This window comes from Gymnogyps californianus, chromosome 1 (genome assembly GCF_018139145.2).
Source record: "Gymnogyps californianus isolate 813 chromosome 1, ASM1813914v2, whole genome shotgun sequence".
NCBI lineage: Eukaryota > Metazoa > Chordata > Aves > Accipitriformes > Cathartidae > Gymnogyps > Gymnogyps californianus.
In genome coordinates this window covers 14,081,428-14,107,136 of record NC_059471.1, presented here as the reverse complement: position 1 = coordinate 14,107,136, position 25,709 = coordinate 14,081,428, and the positions used below count along the sequence as shown (strand labels likewise).

Genomic DNA, 25,709 nt, shown 5'->3' with positions numbered 1-25,709 from the left:
GTACAGATCAATTCCAGAGGACTAGTTACAATGAGTCCAGGACTTCCAGAAACAACCGGTCTATGGCCAATCATGATGCAAATGTAAATGTAAATCCAGTGCATCTGGGGTGTGCAAGGTGGCTTTGAACCTGCTGATCAGCTATAGAGTTTGAAGACAGTGAGCGTGACGATTTCCAGAAGTGATGGATTTAAGGCTCTTGTACCACATGGTATTATATGCATTCATATTTCTTTGTGGGAAATCCTGAAGAGAAATACAACAATGGTAACTCTGGGGACCTACTATTGACAATTGCCAGAATTTGTTTCCTTCTGATCCTCTCAACCTCTGACACAGAAAGAAAGCCTACACGTATGCTTCTGGGTAGCAAGTTTGGAATGCAAAAAAATGTTCCTCCATCTTTAAACCTAAAGCAAAGCTGTGTAAATTACTGAACAAAGTTTTTAGTAGCATTTACAAGTTTTCTTTGATGGTCATGAGAGAGAAAGGGAAGAAATTGGTAATATTGCTTCTTCAAGAATGACATTCTACTGATGGGGACTTGCAGTTTGGTGGGTTTTTTTCCCACTTTCCCTATGCTATATGTTAAAAGCAATTAACTCTGAAGTTTTAGATGTAAGTATGAAGCATTTAGTCAGTGAGGCAGAATGAGGCCTGGGAACGCTACTTGAGATTTACCAAAGAATCTTTATTACATTACTATGAATGATCATGATATTTGTAACAGCATTATAAAGTCTATGCAAGAACAAGTCCACTTAAAGGAAGGCAGAAATCAATCCAGCCTGAAAAACAGGAACAAAATCCAATCCTAGTCTAGCACCTTATGACATAAATTCTTATTCAGTATGAGCTGAAAATGAACTTTAGATTGATGAAAGTCTTAGAAGGATTTATTTGACATGAACAATATGTGGTATCAAAGGGAAAAAAATCCTGGATCTATTCCTGTCTTATATAAACAAACTCAGCCTGAAGATGCCATGTTCACTTTTAAAAAAGTTCCTTCCTCTCATCACAAGTTTCTCTCCAGGGGAAAGGACATCCCTACTTATAACACTGACAAATGCTGTTCTACTGAGAGTGTTCATTTCCCTCTTGGGATTGTTTTGTTATCAGCAAACTTTAAGAGTATCTTCCACAGCTTCCAGGTTTGGCATCTGATAGAATTAACAAAATTTTTTCCTAAAGTGAGAAGTGGCGTGAAGGGGTATGGAGGAACATGATTTTTTGTCCTATGGGACTTAGAAACATGTATTTCTATACCAGTTTTTGTCTCTATCCTACACTTTGATTTTGGGCAAATCATTCTATTTTAATACCCTATACCATAGTTTCCCTGTTTTAAAAAGAGAAAACAGCCATTTTATGTCTCTGTGACCTGTAGATGAAAAATAGAATATCATGATAAAAGTCGTTTTTGAGGGTGAAGGCAAATTACTACCTGTGGACTTCTACACTGTGAATTTGCTTAATACTCAATGATGCTAAGATGTTAGCACTCCTTGTTCCCCTAGTAATTCTCCTATATGTAGGAAAAACACTGAATATTTGAATCCCTAGTTCCACCAAGGAATTGGATGTACAGCATCTAGAATTATTTGCTCCATTTAATGCAAGCCAGGGATCTTGGCATGTCATTAAATTGTGAGTACCATAATACATTTAAAAGACAAGTCAAAATTAGCTTCCTTTTTGCCTGCAAATTGTATATTAAATCTGGTTAGAATTCCTCAAACCTCCAACCTTCATTTATCAATGCGGTGATTCATCATATCCTTTCATACCTTGTTTTGACCAGCAGTTCCCGTGTGGGGGATAACCATGTATGTGCTACTGTCACAGGATTCAGTGGAAATGACGGCTGTTAATGTGCTCTGAATGTCCTTAGTATAGAATCAGGTTATCTGTAATATCAAAGGTGTTTCTGTGTGTCACTATTATTATGGGAAGAGGCAAGAACTCTTTTGTGTTCATGGAAAAGTATAAGGAGGCTTAATCATTTCCGAAAGACAATGCCTAGAAAGGAGCAGCTGCTGGGGCTGAAAGGCTATGTGTATCCTTAGCAAAGAGACACTCACTCCCTGAGGAGTTTCCTACAGTTGCCCAAGGAAAAGACAGCTTATACTCAGGGAGAAAGCTGTGCTTGTTCCAGTCACTGAATTCAAGCAAATGTCAATCACAGTATGTCACGTATGGAAGGGAAATGCCTTCAGATAGAGTAGTTGTCTTAAAATGGACTGAATTAAAAAAATAGTCTTTTCTCTTTGCTCTGCAAATCCTGAATTGCACTCAGGATGCAAACCTTTCACAATATTTTATGATTCTATGATTCTGTCTCTTGACTGCAACCACATTGTAAAGATCTGCTGACATATCCAAAGAAATGGCCAACAGAACTGTCATACTTGGCCCTAAAAACAGTGAAGCCTGTTTTATATCAATTACAGATGTTAGTATCATTTTACACTCATGTTATATTCCCATGTTAATACCCAATAATACTCAGCTGCTGCTTGCCACCTTGACCACTCACTCATCTCGATGCCCCTGGGATGCAGGGTAGTGCAGTTAACAGAGGTTAACTTTAAGTTTGTTTTAAACTGTGATCAGTGCATTAGGTCTGCTACTCTTTAGCATGACACCAGGGTTGGAGTGAGAGGTGGATTCATGGATTTGTATTAAGGAGATTTATGTCAGAAAAGAATTTGATCTCAGAATAGAAATCCTCATGAGACCTTTTTTGACACTGGATTAGTGGGAAGGGGTCAGGTTATGGGAAGGTCTTGTTTGCTTCTTTTGACAGTTTATAGCAGGAGATGCCTCCTGCAAGGTCTGAAGCCAGGAAGAATCTTGCTGTCTACAGCCAACACACAAATACCAGTTCTGAAACATTCTGGACCAGTATAAAATACGCAACATTGGATTTGCCAAGATCAGCCAACAAAAGGATAAAAGTCAGGGAGAAAGATATGGAAGACCTGGGGCATAGTTTTAACTGGTGGACTGAAAGGAAAAGCCATATTTTACCAATTTGAAGAGCAGAGAGGGTTAAGTTTTGTCCTTTGCAGTTAAGAAACAATATGGTGCAATGCTGGAAACTTCTATTCACCTATGTTGAGGGAACAGATGGAAAACTGCATGTGTTAGAGAAGTGTGCAACCTGGATCTGTGACTCATTATAGGATTATTGTTTGTGAATTTTGTGTTCCTGGCAAAAATCACATATAGCTAAAGTTCAGAGGAAGAAAAGAAAGGAACCAGGTACTATAAAACCTTTGACCAAAGACGCACTTCTTGGGTGCCTTTAACCTTCCTTCTTTTCTGAAATTACTCTCTTCCTCATTACATTGTTTGCCAAACACTGACCAGACCTCACAGAAACATCCTTTTAACATGTGGATTTGCAAAGTCTATCTTTTTACAGCTGCAAAAAGATTTGCAATATCTAGAAGCCTTCTTTATAGCCATGTACCCTATATCATTGTCTTAATGAGTGACACCATGTCCTGGTTTCGGCTGGGATAGAGTTAATTTTCTTCCTAGTAGTTGGTACAGTGCTGTGTTTTGGATTTAGTGTGAGAATGATGTTGATAACACGCTGATGTTGTAGTTGTTGCTAAGTAGCACTTATCTTAAGCCAAGGACTTTTCAGTTTCCCATGCTCTGCCAGCAAGCAGGTGTGCAAGAAGCTGGGAGGAAGCAGAGCCGGGGCAGCTGACCTGAACTAGCCAAAGGGATATTCCATACCATGGAACGTCATGCCCAGTATATAAACAGGGGGGAGTTGGCCGGGAGGCGCGGATCGCAGATCGGGAACTAACTGGTCAGCGGGTGGTGAGCAATTGCATTGTGCATCACTGTTTTTTTTTCTTCCCCCCCCCTTCCTTTTTTTTTGTTATATTCCTTTTCATTACTATTATTATTATAATATTTCATTATTACTATTGTTAGTATTATATTTTACTTTAGTTATTAAACTGTTCTTATCTCAACCCATGAGTTTTACTTTTTTTTTCCTTTGCTTTCCTCCTCCTCATCCCACTGGGAGAGGGGAGGGGGAAGTGGCTGCGTGGTGCTCAGTTGCTGACTGGGGTTAAACCACGACACACCAGCAAAAATAACTTCTTCAGATACTTCATGCAATTCTCCACAGTTACAGTCAAATGCCCTTCACTGGATCATAAAGATTTTTTATATTGCCACCCTGATCTTTGCTTAGATATCATATTCACTTATGCTGACACTTTTTACTTTTATTTCTGCATATTGAAAAATCTTCAGTAAGCTCTCTCTACACGTACGTAGTCTGCAATGAAAATACTGATAGTGACATAAAATAAATAATAACATTTTTAATAAAAGCTTAAAGAACAATTTAAAAAGCCTGTTAAAAGAAAATCAGGTCAAGGAGATAAAATAAAATCCTATATTCCATGGATTTAAAACTTTGAGATATTTATTAATCAGAATTGATTCAGAGTTCATTGTTTCAAGAGAACATTTTAGAACATTTCCTAGATTACAAGTCACTAAATTTCATTCACTTGTGTGACTTAAATATATGTAACTTCACGTTATTTTTATTTTATTTCATTTAGAAAGCAAGATTTAAAAATGGACTATCAGCTGAGTTCTTACAAGCCATATTACAGATGGGATGAATGTTTATGACTGAGCTATAAATCTCTTCAAAACAAAGTTTACAATAGAATTATTAAAGCAACATTAAATATAACAGCATGAACAATGCTTCTATCATAACAGCCTCATCATAATTCAGTAATAAAAGGAAGTCAATATCTCTATTTTATTCTTATCTTTAACTAAGAATATTTCACAATAAAAACATAGTCTTGACGTTACTAAAGTGAAATAAGCTAGCATTTAGGAAGAATATTGATATACTACCTAGATGTTACTATTGTACAAAAATAGCACAAGCACAAAACAGTCTCTAAAAATACAGAAAATCAAGCATATGGGTTGCAAGAAGAATTGTCTGTCAGCACTGTTCTCTATTGATTCTTTTGATTAAAAACTCTATGTGTTGATCTATGTGGTTAAAAAATAACCATAGTGAAAAGAAGGATGCATAAAACTTAATTTTTTTTAGCAAAACAATCCTTTTGGCAGTCTACATGGCCCAGGGATCCTATTTTAAAAGCAAAGATTGAGAACTTTGGTAACCTACAAATACAGCAATAGCCCACATCCTCTAATTTGTTCTAATGAGAAATAAAATATGGTTACTCACTCAAAATTTGCTGTTGGTACTACCATAATACAAACTGTATATATATATTTTTTCTGTCTGCAGCCAGAAAACCAATGAAGTATGAGGTTCATATGGAGAATAAAATAGAAGCTGCTGTATGGTGAGATGCGTGACCAAAAATGCAGTGAGGAAAAGGCTGAAGTGTGAGGGTCAGGTAGGCTGTGTGCGCATTATACACAATTTGACATTAAAAAATCTGTGTGAAAGAGTGGGTGTAGAAGAATTATTTGAAAGGGAAACAAGAAGTCAACCTAGAGTTATATACCAGGAAAAAAAAAAAAAAAGAAAAAAAAAAGAGTGATAAATTTCTGACACTTCTTTTTTCTTGTTTTCCTCTGAGGGAAAGGGTCTGTGCTCATTGAGGAGTGTTGTAACTTACAGCTTTTCATGTGAGCTTGGACAAACCAGTCCTATATAATTGTTCGAACTATGAAAACTTGTTCATTTTGAGGCTTTTAAAAACCCCATATATTTCCATCTACACCTGTTTTTAAGTCCCATGTTAAAATAATAGTATTAAAATCACTTATGAGATAACTATACTCCAAAGACAGGAAATGTTAAAGAATGCTCTGATGGCCGTCACTGAAAGTGCTTCATTAATGAATATGTCACGTGGTGGGGACAGAACTTAAAGTCCTTTTACCTGTCAATCAGAACCATTGCTTTCATATCTTTTTAATGGGGAACTAAATGAAGACATCAGAATTCTTCCTTTTTAAAAAGTACATAAAAAAAGAAGTAAAAAAATTAACCAGTTGCCTCCAGATGTTCTTGGAAGCAAAGTCAGTAATATCTGAGAGAAAATGAAAATGGTAACCTGCTGTCACAGAAGGCAGTGCCTGAGAAATTGCATTTCTGGCACAGGAAAGGCCAGGAATACTATGATCTGTGCAAGAGTGTCAGCTGGGAAAATGATGGCTTCTTCATCAGAACTCACCCAAAGAACAAGGTCATGTCTTCCTGATTTACATAATAAACTTAAGTTCTGACATTGAAATGATGGACTTGTTAGAAAACCAGGATTATCTGGACTACAAACAACAACGAGAAAGCTCATTTATTTGTTTTACCAAAAAATTAGCTTGTCTTTTTAAATAACAGAAGATACAAGCAGTGAAAATTGTGTTAGTCAAAAGCAAATATTAACATACTACTGGTTAGGTTTATTTTTTTTTAATGTAGATGTTTTGAATTCTTCCATTCAGTAAGTTCTAAAGATTTTTTCTTTTTTTAACCATTATTTTATTATTTTAACAATGCTTAATGTACATGTTAACCAGGATTTAACAATTATGTAAATTAAAAAGATGTAGTTCTGTTCTTATGAAAAGTTCAAAAAATAGAAGATGCTAATACTTCATTATTGCCAGTGGGGGTTTTTTAATTATTCTTTTAAAAAAAAATATGATCCTCTGTCTTGTTAGGAAACAAGCAAAAATTCAAGTGTTCCTAATAAAAATGACATAATTAAATGGGTGGCAGAAAACATATCTGTATGCTATATATACAGATATATATGATGTAATCAAAACACAAGTGGTTGTGCAGATGTGACAGTGAATATGGCTATAAAAACAACCTTTCAACAAAAGTGGGCTAGCATAAATATCTAGTGCAAATCACAAAAAATCACTAATTGCAAAATGCACACTTTGATATATAATACAATAAATTTTATTTGACTCCTCTGTCTGTCATGTCTTCTGTTATACCTCAGCAGTAAATCATGGATATATGCAGTGATTTCGTAGCCAATGACTGATGCTTAATATAAGCAGTATTTTCGAAAACAAATAACATCATTGTGAGATATTTCACTCCTGTATTACTTTGAATTCTTTAGCAACAACAAAGTCTATTTATAAGTGGCATCAGTAACATAATATTTTCACTTGTAACTGGACCAGCTACATATTGCTTGGGTCAGAATAAAATCCTTCTCAGAGAATTTCTGTCTATCAAGCAATTAAGACATTTGATTTTAGTTTGGAGACAAAAGCTGCACAGCTCCAATTTATTTAAATCCTACAGCCATAGTGACTGGCAGTTCTAAATAAACACTATTAATAAATCATTAACCTGTAACTAAGACTAGGCTCTTTCTGGAATATTTGGCAAATGCCTACTTCAGGAAATCTCTCTGGAACGTCTGTCATTCTCACAATTACAGCAGAGAGAGAAGAGCGAGTGTTTCAGACAGCTAAATTAAAGCATGAAAAAAAACAGTAGCACATTGGTTTTGAGACTGTAATAACTTCTGTGTTATTTACAATAAGAATTCAAACCACCAAATCTCAAAATGCTAAATAAAGAAGGAAAAAATAAGTTGCTGATTCAGTTTGGTAATGGGGACCCACGGCAGTGTAACAAGAAAAGATCCTTACAAGCTATCGGGAGTAAGAGATGGGGACAAAAAATGAAAACGATGAAAATGAATAGGAAATCTGATGTATTTCTACCTCCCACCTCAGCCTCCAGGTTTCAAATGAAGCCTGAAATGTCATTCATGTAATTATTACCATATCAAGCTGAAAGCAATTTCAACTCAGCTGATTTGATTGTGCATTAATGGCTGTGAAAAGAAGATAAGGAATGTGCATGGTAAAAATAGCTGCCCATTACAATAGCAGCAAATGGGGTCAACTTGTTAGATAACCTTAAATTCCTTGATCATTCTGGCGTTTCTGTTTTTTTGTTTATTAATGGTTAATGCCAAATATGAACATGGAAATAAGCTAATTGAAGCCTTTCCTGTCAACCTTCACCTTCCTTATGTGGCTGTTTGAATAGCGACTGACTCTTTTTGAGAGAGTTTACTAAATCTCAGGGTGCTGATGATGGAAGGTATCAATAGCTGCGTTTCTTGCCTGTCAGTGATGGTTGCAAAGGACAAGATGTGGCATACCTCCTCTTCACTGGAAAGTGACAGTTGACTAGTAATCTGTCAGCAACTGCAATTTAATTCCAGCAAAATGAAGAAAACAAGAACTAACACGTTGGTTACTGCTTCAGCCATAGCCAAGGGTCTAAAAGGGCCTTGTTGCCAACTCTTGACCTGGCAGAAAATTGGTTAGTGTTGCTGACAGGAGAGAGCCTGGAGCCACCAGCCTCTGCAGAACAGCCCTTGTTTATATAAAACATAAGACTTGTGTTTTACCCTACAGAAGTTCTCCCCTCATGTTTGCTTTCTAAACTACTGCTTACATTTGTGTTGGGAATGAATTTTCAAAAGCTGCTGTCACTGTTTATGGCTCCCTGTACGTGGGCTATGGTCTCCCACATTTTGTTTGGACTAGTTTGGCTATGTCCTGTCTCTCCTTCAACTTCACTGGACCTAAATAGATATAATTAAAATACTTTGTCAGAATTTATCTGTAATTATTGATGAATACTTTCTGTTGACCTGCTCACTGAGAGTATCTGGATGTTGTTCAAACAGGAAAAACAGGCAAGAAGGGAAGCAAGTTTAAGACATATCTCATTCAGGCAGTAAATAGGAACTGTTAAGAGAAAAATCTGAACAAAAAAATCCAGTGACCAGTGACACATGAAGGTCAAAATGACTATAAAAACATTTAAAAAGTCCTCTCAGGTAGTAAAGACAGGCTTTGAAAGGTTACTCTGGAAAACCAGACCTGCTGAGCAAGCTGGAGTGGTGATCCTCAGGAAAACAAACTATTGTCTTAAAACTCCTTTCCTCTTATGTTTTGGTCCTACTTAGGTAAATAAGAATTGGTATGGAAGATACGGTACTCCTCAGACTAATTGATTTGTGAAGTTCCTCCACAGGGGTTACAAAGAAAAATCCTTCCACCGTTTCTTTTTCAAAGCCAGGCTGTAAGAAACCTGTATGTGCCTCGATAACCTATGAACTAGAAAACCAAGCAGGATATATGAGCAGCATGACTTCGGGGGGTGGAGGGGGGAGATGTCCAAAAGGAACGCCACTATAAAAAGGAACTGAAAAGAATTCAATATAGTGAAATTTCTTTCAACACCCCACCCCGAATTTGATGGGGTATTTTTGAAAAAAACCTATCCTTTATGTTTGTTTATATGTCTCTAGTGAAATATCACTGATGGAACACCTGTTTTTAGCTACATACATGTACAGAAGAAAGAATAATTTCTTTGAATCACTAGAATTGCTTCTTATTTCTGTCTGACTGTATACTACCCTTATTCTTGGCAACAGTAATAATAGTAACTGCCCCAACAAAATGGAAATGTTATCAATTTCATCCTGTATTCTGTAATCTGAACAGTGTATAGAAGTAATTTCAGTTCTTATATAATTTGTATGAAATAGCAAAGAGGTATTTCTAAAACCTTTCTCTCCCTAAACTCATTTATCAATAAACATATAAAAACCTCCTTGACATAAATACTAAACACCTGTTCTCTAGTAGTGCTATTAGGTCAGGTAGAAACTAGAGAACTAGCACTGTCACAAAGTGTGTTAGGACATGTTTAAAACATTGTGTTTTTAGCTTCATATATAAACTATACATTTGGGGGGGGAAGCTACTAATCTTGTTTATTCTCCAACTATGATATTTTGGCAGAATAAACTCTAATTTACTAATTTATAGGATCACAGTGAATAAATGGGTGAGTCTGGTAAAATTTTCAATAAAAAAACTTTCCTCTTTTTGTTTACAAGAAGGTTACTTTTCATTTTGACAGAGAGTCTTTTAAGTTGAATGAATTACTGTCCACAGAAATGGCTGGGCAGGGAATTCATAATTGGCTACTTAGTCAATTGGTTACTTTGAGTGTGCAGTAAGGACTGTCTGTGAAAATGAAATCCACCAAAATAATGAAACCACAAATTAGGCATGTCACATCTTAATAAACAATGATGTCTAATTATGAAAGAATCTGTACTTACTTGCCAAGTGCAAAACACTCCATCTTAACAGTGGTTCCCCTTGCAGCTGTAACTGTGTAAGGAAAATGGACTTCTATTTTTGGTTCATATTCCCCCATCACACCTGGAAAATAAGGAATGTTTAAAATATGAAATATCAACGGTTTTCCATTTGTTGAGATTATCACAGAAAAACCCTGTGGCTTGCTTTTTGAACCTGCACAGCAGTAAAGCCAGTAATTGATGGAGATAGCCTCATTTCATCTGATATGTTTTGCTCAGGTCCAGTACATATTCTGAAGTGCTTTTCAGGGTTACCAGCAGCACAACAGTGATCTTAAGAAAAAGGATTTATTTTCTCAAACACGGGTTAATATTTACATTTTGAAAGATTAAAGCAGGCAATCAATTTTAGCAGGGTGAGAATTTTCGTAGACCAAAGCTTTGTTTACCAGTGCAGTGACAATTATGACAAATAAATCAAAATATCATGCTGTGTTCGACTGAGGACCTTCTAAGCTCAGCAAGAAAAACTCAAATGATGTAAAAGTATTTGTGTACGCGGATACAGACACAGATATGCAGACACATATAAAGTTCAGTTATTTCATTTTCAGTGACCCTTTTAATTTGGGAGATGATTGATTTTATCAGGACAACACACTTAGTACTGTAAGATACAACTAGAAAAACATTCACGAATGTGAAAAACATAAACATTGAAATCAACAGAGTTACCTGGAATTTGCTGTGGAGTGACTGACAGCTTTGGAGAATCACAAGAGTTTAGGAAATGAGAAATGAGCAGGGAAGGGACACAGGTTTCATAAGGCGAGGTGAGAGGTTTGTATTTGATGCGACTTAGAGGAAATGTCATAATCAGCATGGCAGGAGAAGAATATTACTCTAACAGCTGTGTTCGGTTAGACAGAAGATGGGCTGCTGGGGTAAGCGATACTCAGGAACTAAAAGCTATATTAAACAAAGTAAGAATTGTTCAGATTTTTAGATGAGGAAAACTGAATAAAATCTGACTTGTGGATACAGTAGCAACAAGACAGGTCTAGTCTAAATCTATAAAAATCAGTCAAGAGTCTCCAAAGAATTCTAGAGCAAGCAAATAGGAACAAGAGAGGAAAAGAAAGGAGAGAAAAGAGATATCTTATGCAAGAAAGAAAAAAGAAAGGAGCATAAGGAGGAACATGGAAGTAGGGGAATATGAGATTTGCAGCTGAGAGAAGACCAGCTGGCAGAGATAGACAGAGAAACAACCCACAACCTATTAGAGCAAAAAATAATATATAAGGCTGAAATGCTGAAACATATACTTCTAGCCCTTCAAATGTTCCTTATGGGACTCAGGAGTTTCCAGCGGGGCTGTGCTCTCTTCCTCCTGTTGTCCCACAGGCTCCTGCAACTTGGTTCTGGGAGGAAGTCTAAACATATATGCATTTAAACATGTCTTTGGGGGCTTAAGTTTAGTTAGAAAATCTAAATGTGTCTGATATGTGAATCAAGTAACAAAAGTAGAAAGCATAAAATGCTTTTAATTCAAACAATGTAATTCCATAAATAATGTGGCTTTAGAAGTAGCAGTAGATTTCTTTTTAAAAAACATAATCACGCAAGTGTTACACATACTAACAATAGTGACCCATTTTTCCTCAAAAACATGACTAAATCAATGTTTTGACATTGCTTTAAGAACTTGTGGAGAAATACTGCCCTTTGTATGAAAAGGCAAATTCTGAACCAGTTCTGTCATTACAGCTTAGAAGGTATTTTTTGGTAGAAAAAAGGAAATTAACCTTTGTGTCCTGGGTATTAAAATAAAGTCAGGGCATCAACCAAATTGTAGTCAATTAAAATTTTCCCTAGCTTAGACTGAAATCATTCCTAGTCTAACCCGTCATAAAAAATGTATTCCCACTGGCTTGTACTGTGCCAATAAATTTCATAATTTAATTACACTCCTTGTGATTTCTTTTACAGTTTTCTGGCATTTTTGTGATTATGAATACCAGTTTCTGATTCATCTCAGTTTAGTCATTCATGATTTGATGATATCTGTCATATCCCCTTTTAGCTGTGTCTTTCACAGACTGAAAAATCCCAGACTATTAATCCTTCCTTATAGTGAATCTTTAATAAACTTGCAATCATTCCTAGTTCCCATGTTGCATCATTCCAAATTCCATTCTATCATTTTGAGATGGGAAGATGAGAACCACACAGCAATAATGAAACTGTAGATCTTTCTATCATCACGGGGTTTTTTGCTTGGGTTTTTCTTTTGGTTTTGTTTGTTCCTTATTGCTTTCCTCATGATTCAGTTCTATTTGCCTTTGTGCACTTGAGCTGATGTTCATCCACAATGGCACCCTAATCTCTTTACTGATAATATCTAATAAAGGTATTACATTTTTAGGTTTAGGTATTATATAAATTTGTACTGGATGACATTATTTATCACCTGTCCACTCTGTTATCACGATATGCTTTTGCAGCTCTTCACACTTAGTTTTAATTTTAACTGTCCTTAATAATTTTATATCAACAAGCTTTTCTACCTCTGTGTTCATTTCCTTTCCAGATCGTTTATGTGTTGAATGGTGAAGTCCCAGAAAAGTATTCTGTGGCTTCACTGGCAATCTCCCAGTTCTCCAAACTGATCAGATACTCCTACAACAGGTGGATTTTTTTTATCTGTTGTTAATTCAAAAAGGGGCTGTCCTTCAGCCCCTCTGAGAATTTCATTTCTTTGACAGCCTTTGATGAGTGACCCTGTCAAGAGCTATTTGAAATGAAATTACACAGTGTTACCTTGACCATTCCTATTCATATTCTCTCAGACTCTTCAGGAAAGCTGTATACAGATTGAAGCATGACTTCCCTCTTTAAAAGCTGTGTTCGTGGTATATGACTATATGGTAATATTACTGTATGGTAATGTGATAAATACAATCCTACTACTTGCACTTTTCTATGTATTTTCTATCAAAACACTTGACACAGAAGTCAGACTTACTGGTCTGTAGTTCCTCAGATGTTCCTAGGAGTCCCTTTTTTAAAAAAGGTACCTTTTTTACCTACGCTCCTTCTAGGCCTGAAGCCTGGTGAAGGAAAATGGTACATTCTGCTTCCTTCTGTATAGGAGTTTGGCCTTGGGGATTTGTTAGTATTGGTAATGTCAATATTTCTTCTAAAATTCCTTCTATTGAAACTTCAATTATGAGAACTTCAGTCTTGATAGGGGAACCTCCCTAAGCTCCCTTGTAGTGAACACTACTGAAAATAGTTCACTTCTTAGGTTTTATGATGCAGCTTTATACTCCTGAGGTGTTCCTTTTAAATCTCTGGCATCTGTTGACTGTGCATACTCGCTGACAGGTTTTGTGATTCAATGAATTTTAAAAAGTTTTTTTTTTGCTTTTGTGTAAGACTTTGTTCCTGAAAATCATTGTGTTGAATTGTCATGTACTATTAAACATTTGCCTTTTTTAGCCCTGAAAAAAATGCATCTTAAAATAGGATTAAATTATTCTTGCCTTTAAAATAATACAGTACTTATGAACACATTTGAGGGACAACATTATCTTTCAGATCTTATGTTTTTAACTTAGAGTAACTCCCTTTAGTAGGTGCAATCTGTACAAGTATTGAATGCTCTTTGCGAGTCATGCCATCATTTCATATTCCTAATGAAACACTGATCTACTAATGCTTTGTACCACGTCCTGTTCTTCTGGGTTATTGTTACACTAGCAAGCGACATGCTGGCAGCAACCGGCAGAAAAATGTAGAAAAATTACCAAGCAATTGCTTGGTGTCCCTATGAAAATTAGGAAACAAAAGTCTATTATTGCAAAGGGATATTTTTCATCCTTATTATTTATGATCTTTGAGACCAAGGAGGCCATTACAATTGCATAGACATCAAGGGAATTATCAAGGCCTTACCTTCCCATGTTACACTATAATTGCTTTGCTATGGCAGTTGTACCTCCAAGCTCTTTATCTTTCCCAGTTTCTGTTTTGGCCACTATGAGTCAGTAATGGTAAAACAACCACCATCTTCATTTTCATCAAGATTTTTGTTCGTTTATATCAGGTGCTAAAAGGAACCTGAACTTTTAAGAAATATTGAGGCCTTGAGTTATGTGCATTAGAATCAATCTCTCTTAGACGTATATACATGACTCTCATTCAGAGGTTTGGTTAAGGCCATAAAAAATTCTCTCAGTCATTTTTTATTTCCAGTTATCAAACATGAAATATAACAATAATTAAAATTGATCAGTACAGAATAAAAACATAATATACGATTTCCAAGCGGATAACAAATCACAGAGTTCACGTGGTCTGAGCACCATAGAGGAACGAGGAGCCATTCTCAATGCTTCCGTGCTCTGCCTTCCCATGAAAACACCTCCTTTCGGACAATCTTTTACCTTCCCAGAGATGACCCCCATGATTCAGTCTTCCTTATGCTAATTAGTTAGTTTACTACACTCCCTACTTCATAAGCTGTGCCTTTCAGCTGAGTTCAGATCTGGGTATTAAAGTGCTGAATTTGTGATCAGTATGAAACACACGGCTTCAAAATAAATCTAATTTACCAGATCTTGAAATTTTGTCTGGGATTAAAAAAGAGGTTAAAAGCCAAACTTTCCTATTTGTTTAAGTAAATCTTACCCCTGGGCTTTATTCTGAAACAAGTCATCCCACCTCACATTTTCCAGTCTCTGGGTCTCTGCCCTTTCATTGTGTACGAGAAGGAGAGCTCCACGTTTCTGTCCAGCCAGGGTCTTCCCTGGCTGGGTGAAGTTGAACTGAGATGAAACACTAATAACCCTTCTGTTATATCTCTGATTACTGAAATAGGCACTGATTCAAATGACTGAACATATCCCAGGACTAAGCACAGTTTGGCCTTGTTAGAATTAACGGCTTGTTAGTCACATGGGCAGAAATGTCGCTCAATATTTACAGAGGAGACGATTTCCCTATTCCCTCCTTCAGATATTTTTTTACAACAATGCAATTATCACAGAGTAATCATTACATATTCTCCAATTCAGGTAAGGAAAAGTCTTCATAAAATCAGGTTTAATTTTAATAAGTGGTTTCATTTAACAAGTTGTTCCTCTGACTTGGCTGCAAATCTATGACTTGAGTTTGAATCTCTGCTACCCAAAGTGTCCTATGAACACTTAGCTACACTGTTGTCTGCATTTTAGTTTTCCATCAAAAAATAGAGATGACACAATTCACTAAATCACAATAATGTGACAAACACTGATTGTGAGGTGCTCACATACCACAGGAATAGACGTAATAAAATTTCAAACAATTACAGATATTACTACAGCTAAAACTGTTTACATTATCCCCTGTGGGCCATTTAATGGAAATTGAGAATGGAATAAAGTAGCAAGATCAGTTTCTGATTGTCAGTCCTTTCAGCTAAGAACAAGTGAAAGAGCTACAGACAGGATATCAGTCATTATCACTTTGAAAACAACTGCTCTACCTCTTCATTTAGCCTGCCCCTCCATGACTTTTACAACCTCAAATGAAGAGTGTAGAAAAATTGTGAGTCTATGACTGTGTCCACACAAGGAGACATTTTGCCTTCATGGGGGCAAAAAAAATCAGACTGCTGAGAAATCATGACACATCATCTTACTCCAGCTGTGTAGAGGCTAATGCTTCCATTCCATTAGTCTTCCAGATATTAACTACCCTCTTGAATCTTGCAGAACATAAGCTTCCATGATGGTTCCTTAAACCCTTTCAGCTAAAATGATTTGGGTTTGTTTCAAACTGTTTAAGTAATAGCTCTTTAACTTACTTCAGAAACTAATTTTGAATGAAACAGGTTACAGGGAATACTTGAATAAGTGGGTGATAACCTTTTAAGACAGTAGCTAGAAAAGAAGATAAGATTCCTGGCTAAACATCATCAGAGTGCCAGGGATAAAATGAAAGCCAAAGATTTCCTATACTCAGAGAAAGATTAGGCACAGATTTATACTTACTATTATTTTATTAGCAAAAGATACAACCCCCATAGTTCAGTGATGAAAAGTGTTTGCGTGAGAGCTTTGGGTGAAGTCCCTGATCTCAATCAGATGGCGTAGCAATGTTAATCTGGTTCTCTTACAGCCTGGATAGTGCTTTAAGCACAAAATTATTGAGGATTCTTATTGGTTTGGATGTTCCTCTCAATTTCTGGGAAACCTCTTGAGGAGAGGTGAACTTGCCCTGCTGCAAAAGAATTTTCTAATAATTTTACAGATCAGAAATTGAGTTTCCTACCACATTGTAATTATGATCTGTTGTGTGAATATGTATCCAAACCCAAGAAAATTTTGATTAAGAAACTATGGCAGGAATGATCATGTATAATTTCTTCTATCGGTAATCTGTGATGTAAACTAGGGTTGTTTATCATGTGGGTCTTTTTGTGACAAATGAATATTTAGCATTTGCCCTGAAGACCTGCACCATTAAATGTCCCTAAATGTCCCCATATTTATTTGGAAGACAGAGCCCTGAATACACACATTTACAATGACAGTAAATTCACAGCACAAACCGAATTAATTCAAATATAATGATGATTCCCACCATTACAACCTGACTGCAGCAGAAATTTTCAATGCATTGGGAAGAATTTATTGACTCACCCACCATTAATCTTATTCTAAATGGAAGGACCAGCACCTGCTGTAAGTCTCTAAAACTTTACTGTGGGAATGGTTGTTTTATAACTGTCCACCATATTCCTTCCACTTAGAGATCTCTTAGCCAAGTTTTGTGCCATAAATCTATCCTTTGAGAAGCCCTGAAAATGTTCATGTGAAATTGCATCCTGCAATGCACTGAACACTAAAGTACCAACAATGTTTTCATATGTTACTCAGAGAGCAAATCCTATCACATATCACTGGATGGAAATAATTCTTTACTAGAATCTATCCTAATATCAAAGAAAATTTAGTAATTCAGTTCCTGGGAAAAAAATATCTTAATGAATACAGCACAAGAAGGGAACAAACTCTTCTTTAGTTTACAACTAGGGGATAAGATGTTCATGTATTTCTTATTATGGAGGTATAAATGTAGAAGAAGGTCATATTTAACCAAAACAAAATGTTTAACTAAAGCTTAAACAAAACTTTCCTCTTCCCACTTTAAAATCCATCTTTATATTATACTCCACTTCACTAGCCCAGCAGTTACTCTCTGAATTCTGTCTAGAAAGTCCTTTCTAGAAATAGTATTCCTATCCTGAAATATTTTAAAAATTACTTATTTATAACTAATAAATGTCATGTATGTATGTCATACATACACGAGAGCTTTCTACCTCTCTTAACTAGTGAATACAACTAAAAGCACTTCATTTTCAATTGTAAGTGGGTGTGTTATGACTGAACTAAAGGGAACTGGGGCCAAACCCTAAGGACACAAAGGCAATGAGGTAAGCTCAGAATAAGCAATGAGGGGAGCAGTGGTATTTTCTCTAGTTCTTCGAATGAGAGGCCAAAATTTCTAGTCTACAGTTTGGGCTGCAGAGATCTCTGTTTACCTGTGTTTGAAAACATCAAGCAGTAACTATGACCAAGATTGCTGGCTCTCTCTATGTAGAGAAGTCCTTACTGAGTCATAACCTAGACTTCAATCCATCAAATTTCTCACATATATGTAATTTAGCATCTAAGCTCTTCTGCTAAACCCAGCACATCTGGCATTGGATGAAACCAAACTTCACCCTTTGGACATTCAGAGATGAGAGAGGGCATCTGAATGGCTTGTATGTGGCATTCCAGTATGAAGACTTGTGCATATATAGTTGTATGGAAACATGATAACCTAAACGTTCACTGACTATGTATATAGATAATTTTTCTGAGCAGCCATACACATCAAGAAAGATCAGGACTCCACTACACTAGACAACACGCCGTCTTGCTTGAGAGGCCTAAGAATATGAGTCAACAAAAAGCTAAAATTGCTTTTTTTTGTTCCATTTTGTTTTTACAGGGGAGGAGATTGTGCTGAACTTGGCACAAGAAATCTGTGGCAGATTTCTTTTAGGCATTGCTGGCCAATGTTTATTGTTCCTCCTTTCCAATTTCCTGCTGTTCATCCAGGTCAGGCTCACAAAAGCTATTCAGAAACCTGGAAAATATTATTTAATCAAAATGATTAGGAGGAGGATCTAATTTTCACAGGGTTTCTAATTATCTTCCTGATGGCATGTTCACAGTTCTCAAAGAACCTCATTTCTCCTATAGTAAATGACATAATTGTTTGTACTTCAAATATGACCTTAAGCTCCATTTTTCTTGCAACCTGCACTGTTCTTTTACAGGATGAAAACAAAATATCCCCTTCCCAGTTAGGTACCAAAAGTGTCAAAATTGTTGTGTCCAGAGAGGAATTTTTCATTTGTTTCTGATCAATTAGGACACAAAGTCGTGTTGCTCTAATATTCATTGTTATCTAATTAACTAGAAAGAGCTTCCTAAATGGGAAGTGTTTTTCAGTGGAGACTCCTCATATAACCATGCAAATACAAGTACCTATTATTTCCTCAATAAGAAAGATCGAACTAACACTAACATTTCTCCTCCATTAGCAACAGCTGTTGAAATACCCATTGTTTTAGACCCAACACCAACAAATCATCCTTGTTATAAACTTACTGCAGTCCTGACCTCAAGCAAAATTCCTGCCGTTCACAATCAAATTATTTCACTATGTTGAAAAGAACACCAAATTGACAAGTCATTCTTATTTGAATATTATGCCATACCCCATGATTGCAAAGCAAGCAGTCCCTTGTGAATTTGTATCTAAGATCCTGAGACAGTAAGATACATAACATTAGGTGTGACTATTCTTAATAATCTGAAACCATTTGCAACTGTATAAGTTATTTTCGTTATCAGTTTGCACAAATTTTAGTTTAGTCACCATTAATTAAAATATTACCAACACACTTCTGTCTGAAATCTTAATAGCTACAGTTTGATGCAACATCATTCCTAATCCTGAGTTGAATTTAGAGGAACATTTTTTCTCCAGTTCATTTATTTTATGTTTTGTATACTCTGTATATGGATCAGTTAACTCTTTCCTTTGCGTAATAGTGTCATAAATCATCAAGAGGAGAAGCAAAACAAGAAAACATGAGAGCGGAAGATGTGCAAGATGATACATGTCTAGAATCTTAAATTACTTTAGCTAATTAAAAAAAGCAACAACTTCATTTCCAGCAGATAATGTTTCTATAAACTAGTGGGAAAACTTAGCAATTAAAACTCCTTGAAAGAGGTTATCTTAACAGACCTCAAAGTAAACTAAACTCAAAGCAAACTGTTTCACAGTGTAAGAGTTCTTGTTCTACAGTGAATGCTGGAACCTAATCTTTTCCAAACCTTTCCCAGTTTTCCTCCTGAAATACTCCCCTGGGTTCAGCCCTTTTATATTGTCAAAAGACCATCCCAGGATGTTTTCTCTATACCTTTTTTAGGCTAAATCTTTTACAAATAGTGTCTTTGAACTTTTGTGTGCTGTTTCATAGTGCACTTGAGCAATGCTACAATCCCTATAAAACACTCTGTAAAGGGTTATTGTATAGGAGCCCTCCATAAAACTTCCTGCCTACCTATAGATTTTCACTGAGAATTTTAGGTGGAAGGACCACTGGTGCTGACAGTAACAGATTTTTGAATGGAAAGAAACATTACTATTTTGGGGAGAAAAAAAAAACACAAAACCACCCCCACCCTCCCCTCGTCCTATCATATATATGTCCTTGTTTTCTTTTTTAATTAAAATAAGATTACACTGGGGTTTTTTAATCCTGACTTTCATCCTATTACTTTTGACAGCCTTGCAGTGAGATCTCGGCACAAGAGCCAGAAGGAAACAGACAAAAAGCGTTTCTTCAAAATACCTGTAACCCATGAAGGATGTATTTTTATTAGAGAAAAGCAGAGATTGTGGGAACTCTTTTATTTTCAGTTTCATAATGACCCATCATTAAAATATCTCACTACCATTTTAGGGGAGAAAGAATATGTTTACTACAGGAGTAATGGCTGTCCAGGGACATTGCCATTTCATCAGCCTTCCCCGGGAGCAGACCTTGCGTACTTTGATGTCTCTGTCAGTGTTATCAGTCTTTGTATACTGCTAGAGATCAAACTTGATTTTGCCCAGACAGTTTGGCTCTGCTTGAAAAAAATCAAAGTAGGATTATTTCAGGTTTGAGTTCTGTCCTGGAGCATTAGGAGGAGTTCCCACAGTTTCCAGTCAGTCTTGCATAGTTTTTATGGACTTGCACAATTCAAATATGAGATGTGACTGGACACTTAAAAATGTAAGTAAGTTAATGATCTTGCAATATAACCGACATGAAAGAGGCAGCCTACAAGGTAAGAAACTCCAGAAAACCTGGCAGGATTAAGTCACAGCTGGATAAGTATTTTCAACTCCCGTTACAATGCAGGTATGCTTTGTGTCTTCTAGAATTCAGCTCCATATGAATAAACACATTAGAAGACAAAACTAGTAATGCAAGTAGGAAAGGAGAAAATCTGTGCATTTCTGGAAGGGGAAAACTGACAGATCATAAACATTAGGGTTAATCTTTAAGCAAATTTTTTTAATGCTAATTATCAGTTAATTAACAAATATCAGCATTCTTCAGGGATGGAAATAGTCTGTGTCTGTGAAACTGTTGATTTTGCTTTATCTTTATTTTTATGTATTATTTATTACCTTACTATCCTGTACTGGCCCTTTTTATTGCTTAATTTCCACCATTGGGGAAATTATTATGACTTCTTCCAAACTTTTCTTAATGTTGGGAAAGAAATCTTTAGATAACCCAGTGATGTTCAAACAACATGTCTCAGAGTTCAACCTGAATAAGCACATACAGAACACATTCCATCATGGAAAAGCAGAACTTAACATCCTTAGTACCTTGATAACTATACATTTTATCATTATGTGAGACTATTAATCCCATAGAATTAATTAATAGAATTAGGATAGACAAGATTCTGTTCACAGAACTATGATGACATGGAAAAAAAAATTGAAGGTCAAGGTCTGCATTCAGTTACATGAGAATATGTCTGGTCAGATACACTGACCTCTGTTGAGATATAAACTAATTTGCTCTAATGGAACACAGTAGAAAGTATCCTCTGATGTCTGAAATTGTACAGGTTCTCTTTTTTCCTGGAAATTTCACCATAGCAAAGCCACTAGGCAGTATCTACACAGAGATAAAATGAAGAATTACTTAATTCTGTCCTGTACAGTAATAATGTTAAAGTTAATATCTTTTCAAGAGAAATAAAAAAGATTTAAAAAGGAAGAAAAACTGGAATGAAAATGTGTGAACTTGAAATAACTGCCTTATGCTATCAAGCATCAAATGTTTTATACTCCCTAGGTTTCTATTTCCTAAATTTGAAGAGGCTTTCTGTTGTTTTTATTAGTCAAGATAATTTACTGCTCCCAATCAACATCCAAGACTGCAAAGATCCATTTTAACAACCCTGTTTATTATTTGTAAACAGTTATTAAATAATTCCTCAAAGTTTCTAATGCCTATAAGGGCATTAGAAATGTTTCTAATGCCTATAAAGGCAGTTAATGAAATGATGCATAATTTTTTTTCCTGCTAAAACATTTTATCTCCTCAGATAGAATTTTAGAGTGTTTTTATAACGCAGCTTGAAGTGAAATTGAATTGTATGAAATGACTGATTGTCAAGGACATCTGAATAAATGAGGTATTCATTTTATTCAGAATCCATTGAAGGATTTCTTGATGTTTTTATTTAATTTGCTTCATATCAAGGAGCTAAGTTCCCCTTTGAGACACATCACAACAGAAATAAAAGATTAATAAAAGCCCAGGAAATTCCTACATTCTTGCAGAGTTTGACAGAAAGCTGTAATACTATTCTGTTTCTTCCTCACAGATAGAGACCAATGTCGTCATAGAAGTGTTTTTCGTCACAAGCTGTCCAGTCCCCTGGGTACAGGTACTGTATATATATCAAAATCTGAGAACGATGATAAATATACCAAGTAGAATATTTTTGAGTTAATGATATATATGACCAGAGAATACAGACTATATAAATAATTTTATTTATATAGTGTCATTCATAAAAGAGCTGTTTAAAACCACAAGCTCTTCCTGTGGTTTCTGACAAATGTGCTGACTGCGTAGGATAACGTCAGTTGTGATGCCAACCATCAGAACTCAGAAAGCTGTATGATTTTTAAACTTAAGTGAATATTTGAAAAGTTGAAAGTGATTCAATTCATTTTATAATCCAAAAGCTTAAAAAAATACAAGCCATATTCAAAATCATATAACAGAACTCAGTGACATAGTGTCAAGTAAATTTTCAGGTACTTGGATGTTTGTTTTAATGCCATTCTTAATTTCTCACTTCCTTATTAGAGTCCATCCTCAGCTGTTTCTTTCTCCACAAATTACTCTAATTTTCTTTAACTCTAATGAGCACCTCTTTTCAGCAGCTATATTATCCCAGATTTTGGAGTATAATGTATATATACATTTAAAATTCTGTCATCACCCTTTCATATTTGTCAATGGACAAGGCAATATAACCTAAAGCAATTTCTATCAAAACCAAAAAGTACGGTACCATTAATGGAATATTTTAATTGTGATCCCAGATAGTTTTTAAAAGGCCCATATTATTGCATTCTGTGGAGGAGGTAGAACAAGGCAGATGTTCTAAATAACAAATATGACTTAGCAACCAGAATTTTCCTGAATATTTTTTCAAGGTAGGTTTATGGAGACTGCAAGGTTAGGTAGAAAGTCTAGGTCTCTTCACTGAGAAACTTGCTCAGTCATACAGGAAAGCAAGCAATTTATTAAGAAATACTGAAGAACTCCATTACAATAAAGGGGCTTTTCAGAAATCCCAACAGATAAAAATTACGGCATAGAAGACTGGCAGAAATTCATGCGTGTGAAAAAATGAATCGGGAAATTGTTGAGAAGCAGTTCATCTATGTGCAAATGCCTCCCCAATACTCCAGCACAGTTCAGAAGGTTGGATTATCACAGTTGTATGACAGCCAGCCGTGAAACACAAATTTGCTTGAAGCTGGTATATACTACCCACTTGACATTTAAGAAAATCTGCACAGTTTTCCTTCACAGGTTTTGTTTCTTAGCTCAGTGATGTAGACTGCTGCCTTTATCCTTATTTAGTCTCTCCATTTCTTATACTGTATTGTGTGCCTATGTGCTGTTAGTACAATATGGATAATTAATCTGTTAAATTTCTGCACAAAGCTGGAACCCAATAAAAGTATGAATAAATCTCATAAAGAAACAATAGAGCAAGATATGAATAATAAATATGACAATAAAATTCTATCTGTTTTTGTCAGAGTTCAAACTGATTAAAAAGACAGTCAATGTTTGGGTTTTTTAATTTTCAAAGGTTGATATTGAAAAGATCAAGTCTGCTATGTTAATTCAGTAAAACTAAACACTGAAACTCAATAATTAGCATAGGTACTAAACCAGCAAAAGAAAATAGGAAACGATACAGTAAAACATGCAGCTTTTTGCTGCAGAGGCTACATGCTGTGCAGACAGAAATTTCAACTTGTTACGATGAATAAACATTAACTTAATTCCATTCTGATCTGTGAACACATTTTTTACTTACTCTGTTAAACTAAGTCATCTGTGTTTAAGTCCAGCTTTTGTAATGCTTCTACAGCACAGGACTAGTCTTAGTTCTAGAAAAAGCTATAAGCAACACAAAAGCCTCAGAGTCTCTTTCTCTCTTTCTCTGATTATGTAAGTATGGATTCACATATGCTGAATTGCTGAAATGTATTTCTGAAGAACTAGAAAGCATCATTAAATGTGGAACATCTTGGAAAAAAGGAAAATATAGGCACTTACTGAATTATTAATCATTATTCTCAAAAATAACATCATTTTGACAGAGAACAAAACCAAAAAGCAATTATAATGTAATAAATATGAATCTTTTTGCTGCAAAAGAGCAAATAACTCAGTTGCCTCTATAGGCAGATATTCCAACAGAGAGTTACCTATCATTTATATTGAAATGTCATACTGCTCCATAAGAAATGTTATTGGAAGGTGTTTTCTTTTGAGTTTTGGGAAAAAATCCTAAGCCACTTTTTGATAATAAGATTTAGGTACTTATTTACAGAAAAAACACTGCAGTTATATGCCTTGATGAAATTCAAAACTACTTGGGTAACTAACTATCATTGTAATCAAAGCTATTTTAGTGTTCTTGGTGGTACTTAATCAGTGCATTGAATTGGAGCCTGGAAGTGTAACAGGTCTTTAGTACAGCAACAGGTAAAGTTTTAAGCAATACAACCTCTGTTCAGTTGTCCAACTATGCGTGCCTTATGTCATCTGAGATGCATATCTCCTGGCATCCTGCTGCTGGTCTGTATGCCCTGTGTGGCATTTGCCACTCCCCTGTGGATGTCTCAGATGCCTGAGGGTATCTATCTCAGTGTGGCAGTGGCCACTTGGGTTGAGGCAACTGAACCGAGCGCTAAAGAAACAGACATTACTGAGAAAGGAGATTTGCTTCTCTCTGTCAGTGACAGAGCACCAGAATAGCAAGAAGGAGTAAGAGTTCTAAACAAAATACATCAGGAGGTGTCAGATTGCACCTCAGCCTTCAGAGGTCTAAATATTCTCACAACTGTTAGATGTTTTAAAAGAAACTGTCTCCCTGAACACCTTTCCTTTGCTGATTGCTGCAGTAAATGCATGCATATATTGAAAAACAATAAACTCATGGTTCTTAAATTAACTAGAGTATTTTTGGCTTAGTATTTTTGCTTCCATGTGGTACCCAGAAATAACGCCTTTCTTACCATCGTTTCTCAGTGTCAGAGGTGTAGGAGGACTCAAAACTCTGGCATTTGTCACTGTGTTTTTCACCAAGCATATATAGCTGCCAACATCAGATGTTTGCACCTTGGAGATGTAGAGATTGCCTGTCTCCTGAGAGATGAAGCGTCTGCTGTCTTCTGCCACAAAAGATGGGAATTCATTAAATACCCAGCTATAGATGATCTCTAAAAGAACACAGAAAAAATAAGAGAAAGTAATTATGGAAACAATATTGTGTCATGTTATTGGATACACTCAATAAATGTTCATTAACTTTATTTAAATAATCTAGGGGAAAAAAAGCTAAAGGCTTTTTAGACTTTTTATTTGTTTGGTTTAGAATTGAAGAGAAGAATTTTTTTTCTCTCCTTGGAATTTTGAAGATAGCATAAGCATTGAGTCCACAAGTTCCCTGGGAAGACAGATTTAGTTCAGGAAAAATAATTAAATTATTCAACAGACTCAGAAAACACCCATAAAATATTAGATAATTCCCTTTTCTAATCTTTCAGGTCAAGTCAAAAATAATATACAAGCATTCTTTTCTCTACTTGTTCAAACTTGCA

The 25,709-nt window shown here is 35.7% G+C and overlaps 1 protein-coding gene across 1 annotated transcript in view; it reads right to left on the bottom strand.

Annotated features, from left to right (window-relative positions):
- Positions 1-25,709, bottom strand: part of CNTN5 (contactin 5) — a 356,213-nt gene that overhangs the window by 150,722 nt on the left and 179,782 nt on the right. The window contains exons 6-7 of the mRNA XM_050914379.1: positions 25,125-25,328; positions 10,176-10,278 (exon numbers count right to left, since the gene is read on the bottom strand). Of these exons, the coding sequence (XP_050770336.1) occupies positions 10,176-10,278; positions 25,125-25,328 (307 nt within the window). The remainder of the gene's footprint in view (positions 1-10,175; positions 10,279-25,124; positions 25,329-25,709) is intronic.